This window comes from Lissotriton helveticus, chromosome 8 (genome assembly GCF_964261635.1).
Source record: "Lissotriton helveticus chromosome 8, aLisHel1.1, whole genome shotgun sequence".
NCBI lineage: Eukaryota > Metazoa > Chordata > Amphibia > Caudata > Salamandridae > Lissotriton > Lissotriton helveticus.
Window position 1 is genome coordinate 1,715,723,238 of NC_136069.1, and position 18,616 is coordinate 1,715,741,853.

General features: G+C 50.2%; 1 protein-coding gene across 1 annotated transcript in view; it reads right to left on the minus strand.

The window, feature by feature from the left end:
- LOC144772175 (NACHT, LRR and PYD domains-containing protein 12-like) overlaps positions 1-18,616 on the minus strand; it is a 518,526-nt gene that overhangs the window by 187,395 nt on the left and 312,515 nt on the right. Inside the window, 1 exon segment of the mRNA XM_078656313.1 lies at positions 9,995-10,168. Within this exon segment, the coding sequence (XP_078512439.1) occupies positions 9,995-10,168 (174 nt within the window).

The window sequence follows — 18,616 nt, forward strand, 5'->3', positions numbered from 1 at the left end:
CTCCCCTCTGGCTTGGTTGTACAGTGGCTTCAATTTCCCAAGGACTTCTTTTTGTTAGCAATGTTACTTTGCCCTCCTCCTAAAAGTACATTAATTGATATTCTAGCCCTCATAAAAGGAACACTGGTGACGGTTGTTATTAGATATGTGCTGTTGGCTATTCTGAAATTGCAATGGATGGTCACTGAAATGCATAGGAGCCCTGAACATGTTTTTTACATAGAATTGGACTAGATGGTTCGAGGATTTGCTTAGGGCTGGAAAATATTGATAATTCTGTTTGTGTTAATAGTCATTACTCTCTCCTGCTATCTGTATGTTAATTATGACCCAATGCTCTGTTCCCTTTGTACTCCTGTTTACACCTTATATATACCCACTTAATGAAATGTTTAGAATGAAAAATGCCCACCTAAGTAATTAATTAGGATATTCATAAATTGATGAGAATAAATGTGCAAAACACTTTCTATGTTCCTACTAGATCATAGGAATGTCTTTTGCTCATGCTAAAAGGACCATCTGTTGAAGATTGCAGGAATCTGTTAGCATGAGCTGAAAGCCATTTTGTACTTGGCAGCCATCTTAGTTAGCCATGTTCTTGCCATGTGCTTTCTACCTCTTCCAGAGCCTTGCACATGCTCAGAAAGGCCTAGCTTATAGAATGCACCTGCTCCTAGTATAGAACTGTCAGGCTATTCTTGCTGATGTAAGGAGAAATGTATCTTCTCACACTTTGTTGAGCAAGCAAATTTTGTACACCCATATTAGTCATTGTGCATGCTGGTATGTGCCAGGACGTCCCCTTAGTTTTATGCTGCCTAGGTAACCTATACATATATAAGGCTCCTGCTCTATAGTTGTCAAATCAAAAAGGAAGAGCTAATCGTGACTTAACTTATTTTTTGCATTGTAATGTATCCACCATCGAGTGTATTTACTGTGTTGTGAGTAGGGTCTAGTCTCCTACCTGCCTGCAAACAACTAAATCCATTGTGAAGTCCGTTACAAGGTCCTAGGACCCTGTCCGTTTAGTTTAGTCTACGGAGGAATGTTGTTGAATAACTCGTAAATGTGCAATCTACTATGACACAACATAGCTATTTGTACAAGGAATGGTGCTTATACAGATGCAGAAACAACTTTAAGTCATTAACGTAACACACAGTATTGCTTTTTTGACACCACATGTCCGATGATTCTCAGACCTTCTCAGACCTGTGGGGGTCCTTGACTCACAGGTGGCATAGCTTTACATGTCCCTTAGAACCAGGATTGGTAGTACAGTTTAAACAAGAAACGTTCAGAAAGAACATCAAGTCATTAATTCCAAAGGTTCCAAGCTATTATTCACGTATGCCACATGCCAAAGCTTCAAGTTATTGACTGTACTAGGGCACGCCTGTTGAAATAGGGTTTGTATGGTTGAAGTCACTCACACAAAATGTGATTTGCAGCATGCGTTTGCATGCATGCATGCATTGGGTACCTTTACGTGTAGTTTTTGTTTCGTTTTTCAGATTTTCAGGAAGGTCGAGCAGTGAATATGACAGATGTCGTGCAAGGGGTTGATGCAGGTTCAGAAGGCCAAGTAGTGATTATAGCGATTTTCTTCCAGATCACAATGTGGGTCTTCAGGAGGGCCTGAGCAGCCACTCTGCTGTTCCTGGGTGATGACAGGCAAATGTAGAGCTTTCGGTGCTCCCTCAACATGGGGGTGTTGCCTCTCTGGAACTCTGAAGGCAAAGAGGTTTCTGGCTATTCTAGTGTGGTTCATGTAGGAAAACTACATCCAAGATGGCCACCGAGAGCACCCACGGGGTCACCGGATATCAGCACTTCTGCGGGTGTTCAAGCACCCATTACAGGCATGCAGTGTTGGGTGCAAAAATACGCCTAGCAAGTAACCATTACAGGCACGCAGTGCCGGGGGTAAATAGTAGAGTTTTCTGACACACAGTGCAATAGCAAAGACAAGAAGTAAACAGACAAAAGTGTAAAACAATAGAAAGTATGCATTATAAAAACAAGCGTGTTCCCTGCACAGCACAACTTCACACATATAAAATACAGGTGCTGGGGCGCTGGTCAAAGGGAGGGCGTTTTATGCATAGGAGCCCATCATGCCATAAAACTGGGGCCAACCACGCAGTCTAACTGTGTATCATGACATTTACAAGATTGGCCAATGTCTGTTTCGTGAAACAAAAAATTGACAATGTACCACCGTCACCGCGCTTGAATTTCACCAGGTGGATTGCATGTATTGCACGCACCAAAGTATGATATATATTATGAGTGATTGTTGCTTGTGAGTGTGTTGAGATGATTCACGTAGTGGCAGGCAGTGACACTCGGTCTTTGTTCTACTATAACTATTTAACTTAGTTGTGTATGATATGATTTACAGTGTTGGTGGCTAATGACGGGGGATCATTTTGTTTGTGAAGGTGATTTTTTCCATTCCCTTCCAATACTTAGCAACATTTGTTTGCTGAGTCCACACTGCCTTGCTTTCTGCTTCTCAATCTTCAAAGACCCAACCAGTCCCTTTAGCTAACAAATACAAATCTAGGCTACACAAAGAATGCGTTGATTTTACTTGATTTGGATATGCGATGTTGCTGTGTGTGTACAGGCTGGCTCAAATTTGAAACTATGAGGTGGTTGGGTGGGGGCCTGTTGTGGGTAACTGGAGACAGACATATGATGATTGTTGGACCTGGCCCTTCTGGCAGGTTCACCCCTGAACTTTTTTTGCTTTTTGTATGTGACCTGGGGATGGCGATTTTTGGTTTCTGCACACTTTTACTATGTCCCAGTGGAAAGTGCGTGCGCACTCCGAGTGCCTGTGATGAGATAGGCTTGCCCTCCCATAGGAATGCATGGGGAATGTATGTGTCCCTGGTAGTTCCTGATGCGTGGGGTGTGCAGGCTCGAGTCTGGTATGCGCAGACTCGTGTGATTGAATGCTGCGCAATGATGTGTGCAGCGTGTTTGTGTCTAATATGGAAGTGCCCCTTCTAGAAGTGTGCCTGTCTGTGCAGTGAATGTGCTGGCTTGTGATTGGCTGGAGCTGGCTGGTATGCCAGGCTCCATGAGTTATGATGGGTCTGCCCCGGTGGTGAGTGTGAGATTAGCATGTGTGATGTGAGGGAGTGGTGCACCTGGGACCTGAATAGGGCTGGGCTTTCCCCACACAATGCTGGCTCCACCCCCTGTGGTGCGACTGATGACCCTAGCCTGCCTGGTGAATGGAAAGGGTGGCTGAGGAAAACAAGGTGCTCCAAAACCAGCTGCAACTGGTTCTTCCCCCACCCTGCACACAGACAAAGGATTTTACTGTATAAAAAGAGGCTGTGTCCCCATACAAAATATTCTCTTCTTGAATCCATTCCAGAGGGGGGCTGCTGTTTCTGGGCACCAGGAGGACCACCACTGGGGATTGCCTCCCTGCCTAGGAGGACCCTGTGAGCTGGCTCTGGGCCCAGCCTTGCTCCCCCACCTCCTGAAAGACTCTTGCTGGACTTTGGGGGCCTGAACTTTGCTGGAGCCTTACAGCGCCTGGGAGCGCTGGATTTGCCCCCTAGCAGCCGGTGCAGTACTCCTTCCACCCTCGAGGGATTCCCCGGCGTGGGGATCCCCCATTTTTGTGAATCTTGCAGTGCGGGAGCCACCCCGCTTATTTGCCGCTTTTCGCCGATATTTTAAGTCCCCTGGCAGGGGCCCACCCCCCCAGGGACCTGGCCGCTATTTCTTTCATGGCCCTAAATGTGGTGCGTGCCCCGCTGTAGGGGTTAATTCGCAGGTGCCCACCCTGCACTGGTGAAGGAAAATAACCGCCGCAGGCCGAGAATCCTCTGAGGCGCTATCCCGCCTCCACAACCCAGGGCTGTGCTGCCATTGGCTGCAGCCGCGACCCTGAAGTGCTTGCCCAGACCCGGAAGTGGACGGGAGCCGACCCCGCGCTCCTGGGTGAAGAAGGAAGTGGCCGGTGAGAGGGAGCACGGGAGCCTACCCCGCCTCCCAGGACGTCCTGACAAGTGCCGCAGCGCCGGCAGAAGCAGAGAGCCCCGCGACGTCCGCCTGACACCGTCGGAAGGACTACGAGAGGCAGGGCTCCGGCAGCTGCGGTGCGAGCCCTGTGTGACCCAGAGGAGTCCTCGCAAACCGATAAGTGGGGCCCGGTGTTGTTGTAGCAGAGGGGGGCGTCGGGGCACATTGCCAGTGCCCACCCCCCCAGTATGCTCTCTCCGTGTAAGGGCTCCGGGGGCATTCCGCAGCAAGAGCCAGTGAGGCTCCACCTTTAAGGGGGCAGTTTCCTTTCGCTTTGAGCGGCCCCGGTTGTGTAATGTGTTCAAGTCTACTATACCCCTAAATGTATTGTGATACAAAGGTGATGTTCCTAATTCCCTGGATAATATTCTCCTAAGGTGGCTAGGGTTGCGTAGGTGGTACTTACTTGTTACCAGTAGTTACTGGTTGTGTGCTCTATTTTCTATTTGGTGCTAAAGTAATTATTCTATGTTCTACAAGTGCTATTTCCAAACCTAAAAGTGCATATTCCTGACAGTGGTCCATGTGGCCCTGTCCTGTACTTATATCCCCTGTAAATTCTGCCCGTGCCTGTTGGCACATTGTAAAGTGTGTGTTTTTATCTAATGTGTGTTTTGGTGTAATACAAAGGCTATTTTTATACATAACCTTCTGTGGAGTTTCCTTTGTGGTGGGCCTTGGATGTTGTTGCTGGGGGTGCGTGCATAAAAAGGTTAACGCTTAACTCACATCGCCTCCGGGTTTAGCCTTACTGCTCGTGTCACGTTACCAAGGGGGTGAGCAGGGGTTATCTTGATGTGTAACTCCCTTGCCCTGACTTAGAGTGGTGGTCTCTGACTGGTTTTGGCGTGAGCCTTGGCCAGCCGAGGATCCCATTTCTAACAGTGATCATCACATAATAGACGTGATATTTTGTTGCATATTAATATTATAATGATGAATTTGTGATCAGAATATTGCAAGTTTGATCAGTCTGATACATGCGGCCACTTGTCTGTGATTGTTGTGAAATTGCTCTCACCTAATTGATCGCACGTGTACAGCAACCTCCAGCTTCTTCAACTGACTGTCTTCCCAGAATCTCTCAATGATGTCTGGAAAATCAAACTTGGTCAAAACTCCAACGTAATGTTTAAAAGTGTTGGAGTATGGGTGCAGGGCAGTGTATATCACTTTCTTCGGTATCAGGCTTTAGTTTTGCACCCTTGTTGTTTCAGGATAATTGTCCTTCTTCAGTAGAGAGCAACACTTTTTTGGGGAGGGCTGGAGATGCTGCTCAAAGTCTTTTTGGGTCTCAGTACCACTCGCTGGGCGCAGGTGCATCAACCAGAGCTCATCAGCTCATTAGCTCAAGGGAGATTTTTCAAATAGGAGGGGGGTGGACACTCACTTCCTCACACTCCAGCATTCAGTTTGCCCCGATGCATCATAATAAATGCAGTGCATGATAACACTTTCTTCGGTATAAGGCATTAGTTTTTCACCCTTGTTGGTGCAGCCAGTGCTGTGTATCTCTAGACACGTGTTTCAGGATAATTGTCCTTCTTCAGTAAAACTCCAGCTAATTTTGAAGTAAGTAAGTTTGAACTGTGTACTTCATTTACAAGGATGCAAAGGGGTGAACCGTGCTGGGACTATGAGGCAGTGTGCTCCCAATCCACTTTCTGTTTAAAAGGCTCCCTTGAGCCAGCAAGCTGACGAGCTTTGGAGATGCACCTGTGTGCCTGTGAGCGGTACTGTGACCTGAGAGGAACTTGGCAGCATTTCCAGCAACCCTAGATGATTTTTCTTTGCTCTCTAAAACTGCTGCTCTCTATTGATGAAGGGCTCAACCCAGAAACAGGTGTCTAGAGATATACAGCCATGTCTGCACCAACTTTGGTGAAAAACTCCAGCTATTTTTGAAGTAAGTTTGAACTGTGTACTGCATTTACCAGGATGCAAAGGGGCGAACTGTGCTGGGACTGTGAGGCACTGTGCTCCCAACCCCCATTCAGACCTGTGGTGTCAGTTTGGACGGCAAACGAGGGGTGGCACAATACATGCTGCAGCCCCTGGTAGGCCTAGGGTGCACCGATGCCCTGGGTACCTGGGTACACTATAAAGGGGCTCACAAGGATGACCCAGTAACCGATCTGGTAAGCACCTAAAGTGCATGGTATCAATTTGGAGAGAGAACAGCTGGGCTGTGGGTCTGATTAGCAGGCCCGCAGCCACATTAAAGTTGAAAAACCAGAGAATCACAGCAAAAAGTGGGGGTGACCATAGGAAGCAGACCCTACTCTCCTACACCTGTCCCCAACCATTGTCCAACAAAAATCAAAAATCAACAATGTCCATTGTACGTGAAAATGTCTGTAGGGAAGTAGGATCAGCTTCCATGGTTATTGCCTGGTGTCAGTATGCTTTTGACCTAGAACAGAGAGGTGCAGAGCTCCGAGAGCAGAGCGATCTCTCAGCCTACGGAGAACAGAGAGGTGCAGAGCTCTGACAGCAGAGATATCTCTCAGCCTACGCAGAACAGAGAGGTGCAGAGCTCTGAGAGCAAAGCTATCTCTCAGCTTACGTAGAATGGAGAGGTGCAGAGCTCTGACAGCAGAGCTATCTCTCAGCCTACGTAGAACGGATAGGTGCAGAGCTCCGCAGCCTATGCTTCGTTTCTTCTTACAAATGCCCCTCTCTGCAGCCTGCTCTACCTTTCATGGCCTCCTCCTGATCTTCAGCCACTGTACAACAAGCCTTGTGAAAGGCAGAGAGTAAATAGTTGGCAGATTGTTTTGAAACACATTTGTTAACTGCACCTGGGGAGATTTATCCAACACACACACAGTGAGAAGAAGCACTGAATAAGAACTGAGTGCAATACACACCTGTGATCCTCTGCATCTGAGGAGATCTGTCCACCAGCAGAGCTAAAGGAGATGCACTGAAGACTAGAAGTGAGTGGAATAAGCACAAGTGAGTGTGTCCTCAGCACCAGGAATGCTGATACGAGAGGAAGAAGCTGATGCATAGGAGCGGCTGTGGTTGCGTGAGGGAGGCACAACAAGGAGAAATATCTTAATTTCTCTTAATGTTTCCTTTTTGTATGTGTGCAGCATTCTGTGGTACACAAAAAAAAGAGTAAAAAGCCTCTTGTGATTGATTTTGTGCCTGGCTTGGCGCACGGCAGCCCATTGTGTGCAAGTGCTGGAAAAAAGGGCAGGAATGCTCCGTATCTGATACATACAACGCATTCCTCCCCTTTTCTTTTGCCGTAGGGCAGGAAGGCCTGCAGCGCTGCCCTACGGCAAAAACTCATCAATGAGGCCCTGAGGGCAGACGGCGAGGAAACACTTAGCAAGAGACAAGCAAATGGGGAGATCATTAAGGGGAGAGCGTGAAAAACAAATGTCCGCTCCTTTATATTGTAACTAGCAGCCCGTCCCGACGTTGTCCGGGTATGAATTGCTGCCGGCCAGTAGTATATTGTTTTGTAGGATTTCGTTTTGATAGCATTTCTTATCTGTGACAGGCCTGTGAAACGCTCCGATTCGCAGTGCACTGCGGATGCACTTAATAGTGCGCGTTCAGTAGTGTGTGAACTCGAATTTCCCTATTTTATTTTTCCTTGCAATATTATATAGCGCGAACTCGACAACATGGCATGAGCACAATTTACATTACAGAAGAACACATTCATTTGTGGTAGGCACGGGGAGACAAAGCGATTTGCCTGGAATCACAGGATGTTGAGCTGATGCCGAGATTCGAACGTAGCTCCCCAGCTCTAAAGTTCGCAATTCTAGAACTTGTGGCGGGAGGTGTGTCTAAAAGTGTATGTCGGTGCTGGCCATCAATGAGAGAGACCTGTGCATTTTTCAAATCGGTGGTGAAAAAATATGAGTATGTTGCTGGAGATGTGGGCCGCCGTGCCACCAATGTACTTACCGGGGGAGGGTAAACACCCATTATTCCGCAACTTTCTTTCCGCATACTTTCATTACAAAAGTACCATGACTCTGCAATGCCATTATAACGCATGGCATTACATTTTATATGCTTTTACCATGCCTACATTTACAAAGATATTCGTTGTAAATGAATGAATGGTAAAAGCATTTTTTTTTAAATGTTTGGATAAGGTAAGTATGGGTATAGGGATATATGTTTTGGGGTACTGATGTATATGTTTTGGGGTGTTTGGGTATTTTAAGGGTTCAGTTATAGTTATGGGTAATGGGGTACAGCGGTAGTTTTAGGGTTTAGGGATAGGTATGGGTTTTGGGGTACAGGGGTATTTTTAGGGTTCAGGGCTAGGTTTGGATTTTGGGGTATAGGGGTATTTTTAGGGTTCAGGGCTAGGCTTGGGTTTTGGGGTACAGGGGTATCTTTAGGGTTCAGGGCTAGGTTTGGGTTTTGGGGTACAGGGGTATTTTAGGGTTCAGGGGTAGGTGTGGGTTTTGGGGTACAGGGTTATTTTTAGGGTTCAGGGCTAGGTTTGGGTTTTGGGGTACAGGGGTATTTTAAGGGTTCAGGGCTAGGTTTGGGTTTTGGTGTACAGGGATATTTTAGGGTTCATGGGTAGGTTTGGGTTTTGAGGTACAGGGGTATTTATAGGGTTCAGGGCTAGGTTTGGGTTTTGGGGTACAAAGGTATTTTTAGGGTTTAGGGATAGGTTTGAGTTTTGGGGTACAGGGTATATTTATAGGGTTAAGATCGGTTAGTGTTTAAGGGTGTTGGGGTATTTTAAGGAGTAAGGGTGGGTTATGATTATGGGGTGCAGGGGTATTTAAAGGGAGCAGGGTGGGACTAGCACACAATATGAGACATGACATGAAGGGTGGAACGTACCACACGCCCCCAGCATTTGTCACGCACCCAGCCCACGCCCACAGCACAACACAGACACACCCACAAGGGACTACTTTGCTGGCACAGTTCTTTTACCTTTTAAATGTATATGGTGGGCGTCTGCATAGCCTATGTCCTTCTGCTGCAACTGCCCTTTCCAACGCTGTATTGGGTGTTGTGATTGGTGTTGTGGTTCCTGAGATTACCCGCCTCAAAGGTTTGGGCTCTCTCTTTATTATATTAGTATGAATTTCTAAGGGTCAAGAGCTCGCCTAACAATGCTCTCGCGGCTGCTGGCTTGAATCACGCCCTGCGTAATCTCTAGGTGTCCCTTCAGTGGCTTAAGACACAATGATGTGTCCCTCCCCCTGCAGAGAATGAAGAGGGCCTCGGAGCCCCCCAGAGAATGAAGAGGGCCTAAGACCCCCCCCACAGAGAATGAAGAGGGCCTCAGAGCCCCCCCACAGAGAATGAAGAAGGCCTCGGAGCCCCCCCATGGATAAGGAAGAGGGCCTCAGAGCCCCCGCAGACAATGAAGAGGGCCTCGGAGCCCCCCCAGAGAATGAAGAGGGCCTCGGAGCCCCCCCAGAGAATGAAGAGGGCCTCGGAGCCCCCCGCAGAGAATGAAGAGGGCCCAGAGCCCCCCGCAGAGAATGAAGAGGGCCTCGGAGGCCCCCGCAGAGGATGAAGAGCACCCCAGAGCCCCCTGTATCTCACTGACATTCCTCGGCCTCGTATCCAGCAGCCGGTCTGGTAACAGCAGGGACACTGGTGAGCGAGGCGCCCTCACTGGAAGGAACTGACCTGCCCTCTAGTTACGACCTATTCCACTTTATCTCAAATACCTGAGAAACCGGCTTTAAAAGTGCCCCTCTGCACCATGACAGGGGCTTCTTTCATGGCCATGGATTGGGGCTCGGGTACCCCCACTTCACAAACCTGACTTAATTCACAAATGTTATTAATGGGTGCCTTTATCACGACATTAACAGAAAAGAGGCAATCATGTAAACATTTAAATACATTTTTATAATATTTGTGTGAGCCCCATCTATGATGTATATTTTGAAATCAATGACGTGATAAGACCTGCACAGCTCTGTACCTCAGTGTCTTTAGTTTGCAGTTTGGATGTTTGAGGCCTTCACACAACTTCTTTACTCCAGCGTCTCTCAGCTTATAATTGCTGCTCAGGTCGAGCTCTGTGAGAGATGTGTTTATTTTCAGGACAGAGGCGAGGTCTCCACACCATAAACCGGTGAGGGAGCAGCTCCTCAACCTGCAGGACAGAAGTGATATGGAGAGGAGTAAAGCAGAGCACAGACAGGGGCGTCACAACTTCAGTTTTATCTTAATTTCCTTCCTGCCCAGGGGCGTAACAAACGTGGTGCGGGGGAGCCCACTCTCTTCAGTAAATGAACGGGGCCCAGGCCCCCCTCAGCTCTTCGGTGAGAGCTGTGAGAGAGAGGCTTGCGCTGAAGCAAGCCTCTCTCCCTCTAAAGAAGGTGCAGGCTGTCTGCAGCCCCCTCTGAGCCCCTCCCGCTGACTGAAGAGAAAAAAAGTATCAATAGACATTGTTTCTCTCCAGTCAGAGCAAGAGCCAGACCCGGAACAAGGGTGGGGGCCCCAGAGACAGCATTCCCCACAGGAATCTGCTCCTCTGAGATGTATCAGCCTCTCCCACTCTGCCACAAGTGCCTGCCACTCATTCTGCCACCAGTGCCTGCCTCTCACTCTGCCACCAGTGCCTGCCGCTCATTCTGCCACCAGTGCCAGCGTCCCACTCTGCCACCAGTGCCTGCTGTTCATTCTGCCACCAGTGCCTGCCACTCATTCTGCCACCAGGGCCTGCCGCTCATTCTGCCACCAGTGCCAGCCTCCCACTCTGCCACCAGTGCCTGCTGCTCATTCTGCCACCAGTGCCTGCCGCTCATTCTGCCACCAGTGCCAGCCTCCCACTCTGCCACCAGTGCCAGCCTCCCACTCTGCCACCAGTGCCTGCCGCTCATTCTGCCACCAGTGCCAGCCTCCCACTCTGCCACCAGTGCCTGCTGCTCATTCTGCCACCAGTGCCAGCCTCCCACTCTGCCACCAGTGCCAGCCTCCCACTCTGCCACCAGTGCCTGCCACTCATTCTGCCACCAGTGCCAGCATCTTACTCTGCCACCAGTGCCAGCCTCTCACTCTGCCACCAGTGCCAGCCTCCCACTCTGCCACCAGTGCCAGCCACTCAGTCTGCCACCAGTGCCAGCCTCTTACTCTGCCACCAGTGCCAGCCTCCCACTCTGCCACCAGTGCCAGCCTCCCACTCTGCCACCAGTGCCAGCCTCTCACTCTGCCACCAGTGCCAGCCTCCCACTTTGCCACCAGTGCCTGCCGCTCATTCTGCCACCAGTGCCAGCTTCTCACTCTGCCACCAGTGCCAGCCTCTTACTCTGCCACCAGTGCCAGCCGCTCATTCTGCCACCAGTGCCAGCCTCCCACTCTGCCCCCAGTGCCTGCCACTCATTCTGCCACCAGTGCCAGCATCTTACTCTGCCACCAGTGCCTGCTGCTCATTCTGCCACCAGTGCCTGCCGCTCATTCTGCCACCAGTGCCTGCCACTTACTCTGCCACCAGTGCCAGCCGCTCATTCTGCCACCAGTGCCAGCCTCCCACTCTGCCCCCAGTGCCTGCCACTCATTCTGCCACCAGTGCCAGCATCTTACTCTGTCACCAGTGCCTGCCACTCATTCTGCCACCAGTGCCAGCCTCTTACTCTGCCACCAGTGCCAGCCTCCCACTCTGCCACAAGGGCCTGCCACTCATTCTGCCACCAGTGCCAGCCTCTTACTCTGCCACCAGTGCCAGCCTCCCACTCTGCCACCAGTGCCAGCCTCCCACTCTGCCACCAGTACCAGCCTCTCACTCTGCCACCAGTGCCTGCCACTCATTCTGCCACCAGTGCCAGCCTCCCACTCTGCCACCAGTGCCAGCCTCCCACTCTGCCACCAGTGCCAGCCTCTCACTCTGCCACCAGTGCCAGCCTCTTACTCTGCCACCAGTGCCTGTCGCTCATTCTGCCACCAGTGCCAGCCTCCCACTCTGACACCAGTGCCAGCCTCCCACTCTGCCACCAGTGCCTGCCACTCATTCTGCCACCAGTGCCAGCCTCCCACTCTGCCACCAGTGCCAGCCTCCCACTCTGCCACCAGTGCCAGCCTCTCACTCTGCCACCAGTGCCAGCCTCTTACTCTGCCACCAGTGCCTGCCGCTCATTCTGCCACCAGTGCCAGCCTCTCACTCTGCCACCAGTGCCAGCCTCCCACTCTGACACCAGTGCCAGCCTCCCACTCTGCCACCAGTGCCAGCCTACGTTTTCACATGAAATCCCCTTAACTCCGTGCCCAGAATGCATTTGAAAAGGTACAGTCAAAGCGCTATAACTTAAGATGCCTACTTCATTCCATAAACTTCTCACTACACAAAAGCCAAAGCAATTATCTCCATTAAGTAGGAACAATTAGGCACACAGCTGTAAAATTCATTGGGGCCTCTTCGCAAAGGTAAGTTTACACATGTACATTTACTCAGGGCACAAATCCTAAAAAAAGAAGTGGGGGGTGCTGTCGTCACGACAGGAAGTGACATCACGAAAGGTGGCTTGCACCATCAGATTGATTACCTCCTCTTGCTCACCCCTTAGATGCGATTGCATCAGAGAAGCCAGCGCGTGAGCAGCGTTCTGAATGAGCTCTGATCTCGCCCCAGAGAGGCCCAAAAGTGAATGTGTGGCTCCATTTGCTCCAGTTGTCGAAATCCCGGTAAAATAAGTAGGGGGACGCTGCCCACCCACGTGGTACCCCGACTCGAGACCTGCATTTACTCCTGTAAACCCCTGCACCCAGGTGTAAATCTAAACCTTTTTGCCGTCCAGCATTTCCTACTGTAGATTTACACCTAAGTGTAAACTTACATGTTTCCACCCACTGGTGGACTTTCCTTCAATAGGATTTATGAGTCTAAAATTACTACTAGTAACTTTTCACTCGTAGGTAGTGATTTCCACCACTGCCATTGTAGTGGAGATCTCCCTATGAGGAAGTATAGGGAAATTATTAAAGCTTATTTTTAATTTTTTTTAAATGAAAATATTGAAATATAAAATATAAATGTAAATTAATTTAGGATATTTATAATAAATCTAGATGTAATAAAATAACATGTTGCAGCTGGAGAGAGAGTTGAGAGAGAGAGAGTGGAGAGAGAGTGGAGAGAGTGGAGTGAGAGAGAGTGGAGAGAGAGAGTGGAGAGAGAGAGAGAGAGAGAGAGAGAGAGAGAGGAGAGCGAGAAAGTGGAGAGAGAGTTGAGAGAGAGAGAGTGGAGAGAGAGTGGAGAGAGTGGAGTGAGAGAGAGTGGAGGGAGACAGTGGAGAGAGAGTGGAGAGAGACAGTGGAGAGAGAGTGGAGAGAGTGGAGTGAGAGAGAGTGGAGAGAGAGAGAGTGGAGGGAGACAGTGGAGAGAGAGTGGAGCGAGAGAGTGGAGAGAGTGGGGAGAGAGAGACAGTAGAGAGAGAATAGAGAGAGTGGAGGGAGACAGTGGAGAGAGAGTGGAGAGAGAGAGAGTGGAGAGAGTGGAGAGAGTGGGGAGAGAGAGAGAAAGAGAGTGGCGAGAGAGAGAGTGGCGAGAGAGAGAGAGGAGAGAGAGAGTGGAGAGAGAGTGGAGGGAGACAGAGGAGAGAGAGAGAGTGGAGAGAGAGAGAGAGGAGAGAGAGAGTAGGGAGAGAGAGAGTGGAGAGAGAGTGGAGGGAGACAGAGGAGAGAGAGAGAGTGGAGAGAGAGAGAGAGGAGAGAGAGAGTAGGGAGAGTAGGGAGAGAGAAAGTGGAGAGAGAGAGAGTGAAGAGAGAGTGGAGGGAGACAGAGGAGAGAGAGTGGAGAGAGAGAGAGGAGAGAGAGAGTAGGGAGAGAGAGAGAGAGGAGAGAGAGAGTGGAGAGAAAGAGTGGAGCGAGTGAGAGAGTGGAGAGAGACAGTGGAAAGAGACATTGGAGAGAGAGACAGTGGTGAGAGAGAACGTGGAGAGAGAGTAGAGAGAGAGAGTGGAGATAGACAGTGGAGAGAGAGAGAGTGGAGACAGCATGGAGAGAGAGAGAGTGGAGAGAGTGGAGGGAGACAGTGAAGAGAGAGAGAGAGGAGAGAGAGAGAGAGGAGAGAGAGAGTAGGGAGAGAGAGAGTGGAGAGAGAGAGAGTGGAGAGAGAGTGGAGGGAGACAGAGGAGAGAGAGAGAGAGGAGAGAGAGAGACAGTAGAGAGAGAGTAGAGAGAGTGTAGGGAGACAGTGGAGAGAGAGTAGGGAGAGAGAGAGTGGAGAGAGAGAGAGTGGAGAGAGAGTGGGGGGAGACAGAGGAGAGAGAGTGGAGAGAGAGAGAGAGGAGAGAGAGAGTAGGGAGAGAGAGAGAGAGGAGAGAGAGAGTGGAGAGAAAGAGTGGAGAGAGAGTGGAGCGAGTGAGAGAGTGGAGAGAGACAGTGGAAAGAGACATTGGAGAGAGAGACAGTGGCGAGAGAGAAAGTGGAGAGAGAGTGGAGATAGACAGTGGAGAGAGAGAGAGTGGAGAGAGCATGGAGCGACAGTGAAGAGAGTGAGCGAGAGAGAGTGGAGAGAGAGACAGAGGAGAGAGAGAGAGAGAGAGCGGCGAAAGAGAGAGTGGCGAGAGAGAGTGGAGAGAGATTGGAGAGAGAGAGAGTGGAGAGAGTGGAGGGAGACAGTGAAGAGAGAGAGTGGAGAGAGTGTGGAGAGAGTGTGGAGATAGAGTAGAGAGAGAGTGGAGCGAGTGAGAGAGTGGATAGAGACAGTGGAGAGAGACATTGGAAAGAGAGACAGTGGAGAGAGAGAAAGTGGAGAGAGAGTAGAGAGAGGGAGAGTGAAAATAGACAGTGGAGAGAGTGAGCGAGAGAGAGTGGAGAGAGAGAGAGCAGAGAGAGAGAGTGGAGAGAGAGAGTGGAGAGAGAGTGGAGAGAGAGTGGAGGGATACAGTGGAGAGAGAGAGTGGAGAGAGAGAGACAGTGGAGAGAGAGTAGAGAGAGAGAGTGGAGAGAGTGTGGAGAGAGTGTGGAGATAGAGAGTGGAGAGAGAGTGTGGAGAGAGAGTGGAGAGAGAGAGTAGAGAGAAAGTGGAGAGAAAGAGTGGAGAGAGAGTGGAGCGAGTGAGAGAGTGGAGAGACACAGTGGAGAGAGACATTGGAGAGAGAGACAGTGGAGAGAGAGAAAGTGGAGAGAGAGTAGAGAGAGAGTGGAGATAGACAGTGGAGAGAGAGAGTGGAGAGAGCATGGAGAGACAGTGAAGAGAGTGAGCGAGAGAGAGTGGAGAGAGAGTGGAGAGAGAGTGGAGAGAGTGAGTGGAGAGAGTGGGGAGAGAGAGACAGTAGAGAGAGAGTAGAGAGAGTGGAGGGAGACAGTGGAGAGAGAGAGAGTGGAGAGAGACATTGGAGAGAGAGTAGAGAGAGTGGCGAGAGAGAGAGTGGCGAGAGAGTGTGGAGAGAGAGTGGAGAGAGAGAGAGTGGAGGGAGACAGTGGAGAGAGAGTGGAGAGAGAGAGAGTGGAGGGAGACAGTGGAGAGAGAGTGGAGAGAGAGTGGAGAGAGAGAGTGGAGAGAGAGAGACAGTGGAGAGAGAGTGGAGAGAGAGTGGAGAGAGAAAGTGGAGAGAGTGGGGAGAGAGAGACAGTAGAGAGAGAGTAGAGAGAGTGGAGGGAGACAGTGGAGAGAGAGTGGAGAGAGAGAGAGTGGAGAGAGAGAGAGTGGCGAGAGAGTGGAGGGAGACAGAGGAGAGAGAGTGGAGAGAGAGAGAGAGGAGAGAGAGAGTAGGGAGAGAGAGAGAGAGGAGAGAGAGAGTAGGGAGAGATTGTAGAGAGAGAGTGGAGAGAAAGAGTGGAGAGAGAGTGGAGTGAGTGAGAGAGTGGAGAGAGACAGTGGAAAGAGACATTGGAGAGAGAGACAGTGGCGAGAGAGAAAGTGGAGAGAGAGTAGAGAGAGAGCATGGAGAGACAGTGAAGAGAGTGAGCGAGAGAGAGTGGAGAGAGAGAGAGAGGAGAGAGAGAGAGAGAGAGCGGCGAGAGAGAGAGTGGCGAGAGAGAGTGGAGAGAGAGTGGAGAGAGAGAGAGAGGAGAGAGAGAGTGGAGAGAGATTGGAGAGAGAGAGAGTGGAGAGAGTGGAAAGAGAGAGACAGTGGAGAGAGAGTAGAGAGAGTGGAGAGAGAGAGAGAGAGAGCGGCGAGAGAGAGAGTGGCGAGAGAGAGTGGAGAGAGAGTGGAGAGAGAGAGAGAGAGGAGAGAGAGAGTGGAGAGAGATTGGAGAGAGAGAGAGTGGAGAGAGAGTGGAGAGAGTGGAAAGAGAGAGACAGTGAAGAGAGAGAGTAGAGAGAGAGAGTGGAGAGAGTGTGGAGATAGAGTAGAGAGAGAGTGGAGCGAGTGAGAGAGTGGATAGAGACAGTGGAGAGAGACATTGGAAAGAGAGACAGTGGAGAGAGAGAAAGTGGAGAGAGAGTAGAGAGAGGGAGAGTGGAAATAGACAGTGGAGAGAGAGAGTGGAGAGAGCGTGGAGAGACAGTGAAGAGAGAGAGTGGAGAGAGAGAGAGCAGAGAGAGAGAGTGGAGAGAGAGAGTGGAGAGAGAGTGGAGAGAGAGTGGAGGGATACAGTGGAGAGAGAGAGTGGAGAGAGAGAGACAGTGGAGAGAGAGTAGAGAGAGAGAGTGGAGAGAGTGTGGAGAGAGTGTGGAGAGAGAGAGTGGAGAGAGAGTGTGGAGAGAGAGTGGAGCGAGTGAGAGAGTGGAGAGAGACAGTGGAGAGAGACATTGGAGAGAGAGACAGTGGAGAGAGAGAAAGTGGAGAGAGAGTAGAGAGAGAGAGTGGAGATAGACAGTGGAGAGAGAGAGTGGAGAGAGCATGGAGAGACAGTGAAGAGAGTGAGCGAGAGAGAGTGGAGAGAGAGGAGAGAGAGAGAGAGTGGCGAGAGAGTGTGGAGAGAGAGTGGAGAGAGAGTGGAGGGAGACAGTGGAGAGAGAGAGTGGAGAGAGATTGGAGAGAGAGAGAGAGTGGAGATAGAGAGAGTGGAGAGTGAGTGGAGAGAGAGAGTGGAGAGAGAGAGAGTGGAGAGAGAGAGAGTGGAGAGAGAGTGGAGAGAGAGAGTGGAGAGAGAGTAGAGAGAGAGAAGGGAGAGAGGGTGTAGAGAGAGAGTAAAGAGAGAGTGGAGAGAGTGGAGGGGACAGTGGAGGGAGACAGTGGAGAGAGAGTGGTGAGTGAGAGAAAGAGTGAGAGAGTAGAGAGAGAGAAAGTGGCGAGAGAGACAGTGGAGAGAGAGTGGAGAGAGACAGTGGAGATGGAGTAGACAGAGTTGAGAGAGAATGGAGAGAGCGAGAGAGAGCGAGAGTGGAGAGAGAGTAGAGACTGACTAACTGACTCAGAGACTGAATACTGACTGACCGAGAGACTGACTGGCTGAGAAACTGACAGAGAGAGAGACTGGCTGACTGAGAGAGTGACTTACTGACTGACACAGAGAGAGACTGATTGAGAGTGAGACTGACTGACAGAGAGAGACTGACTGACTGACAGAGACTGACTGACTGAGGTAGAGATATACTGACTGACACAGAGAGAGAGACTGACTGACAGAGAGAGAGACTAAGAGAGAGAGGCAGAGATTGACTGTGAGAGAGACTGACTGACTGGGCGAGAAACTGACTGAGCGAGAGACTGACTGAGAGAGAGAGACTGACAGAGAGAGAGACTGACAGAGAGAGAGAGAAAGAGACTGATTGATGTAGAGAGAGAATGTCTGACTGACTGAGAGAGACTGACTGACTGACTGGGAGAGACTGACTGACTGGGAGAGAGAGAGACTGACTCGGAGAGAGAGAGACTGACTAGGAGAGAGAGAGACTAAGAGAGAGAGAGAGACTAACTGGCTGAGGGAGAGACTGACAGAGGGAGAGACTGACGGAGAGAGAGAGAGAGAGACTGACAGAGAGAGACTGACTGACAGAGAGAGAGACTGAGAGACAGAGAGAAGGAGAGGGAAAGAGAGAGAGAGACTGGCCGACAGAGAGAGAGACTGACTGACAGAGACAGACAGACTGAGTGAGAGGGAGACTCACAGAGAGAGACTGACTGACAGAGAGAGAGACTGACTGACAGAGAGCGAGACTGACTGAGAGAGACTGGCTGACTGCAAGAGACAGACAGAGAGAGAGAGAGACTGTCTGGAAGACTGACTGACAGAGAGAGAGACTGATAGAGAGAGGCTGAGAGAGAGACTGGCAGAGAGACTGACATAGAGGGACTGACAGAGAGAGAGACTGACTAAGAGAGAGACTAAGAGAGAGACTAAGAGAGAGACTGACTGACAGAGTGACTGATTGAGAGAGAGAGAGAGAGACTGACTGACAGAGAGAGAGAGAGAGAGAGAGAGAGGGAGACTAGCTGACTGAGAGAGAGAAACTGGCTGGCAGAGAGAGAGATCGGCTGACTGAGAGAGAGAGACTGACTTACTGACTGAAACTGACAGAGAGAGACTGTGAGAGACTGACTGACAGAAAGGGAGAGACTGACTGATAGAGATACTGACTGACTAAGAGAGAATGACAGAAAGAGAGAGATAAAGAGACTAACAGATAGAGAGAGAGAGAGAGACTGACAGACAGAGGGACTGACAGGGAGAAAGACTGACAGAGACAGAGACTGACAGAGAGAGGGACTG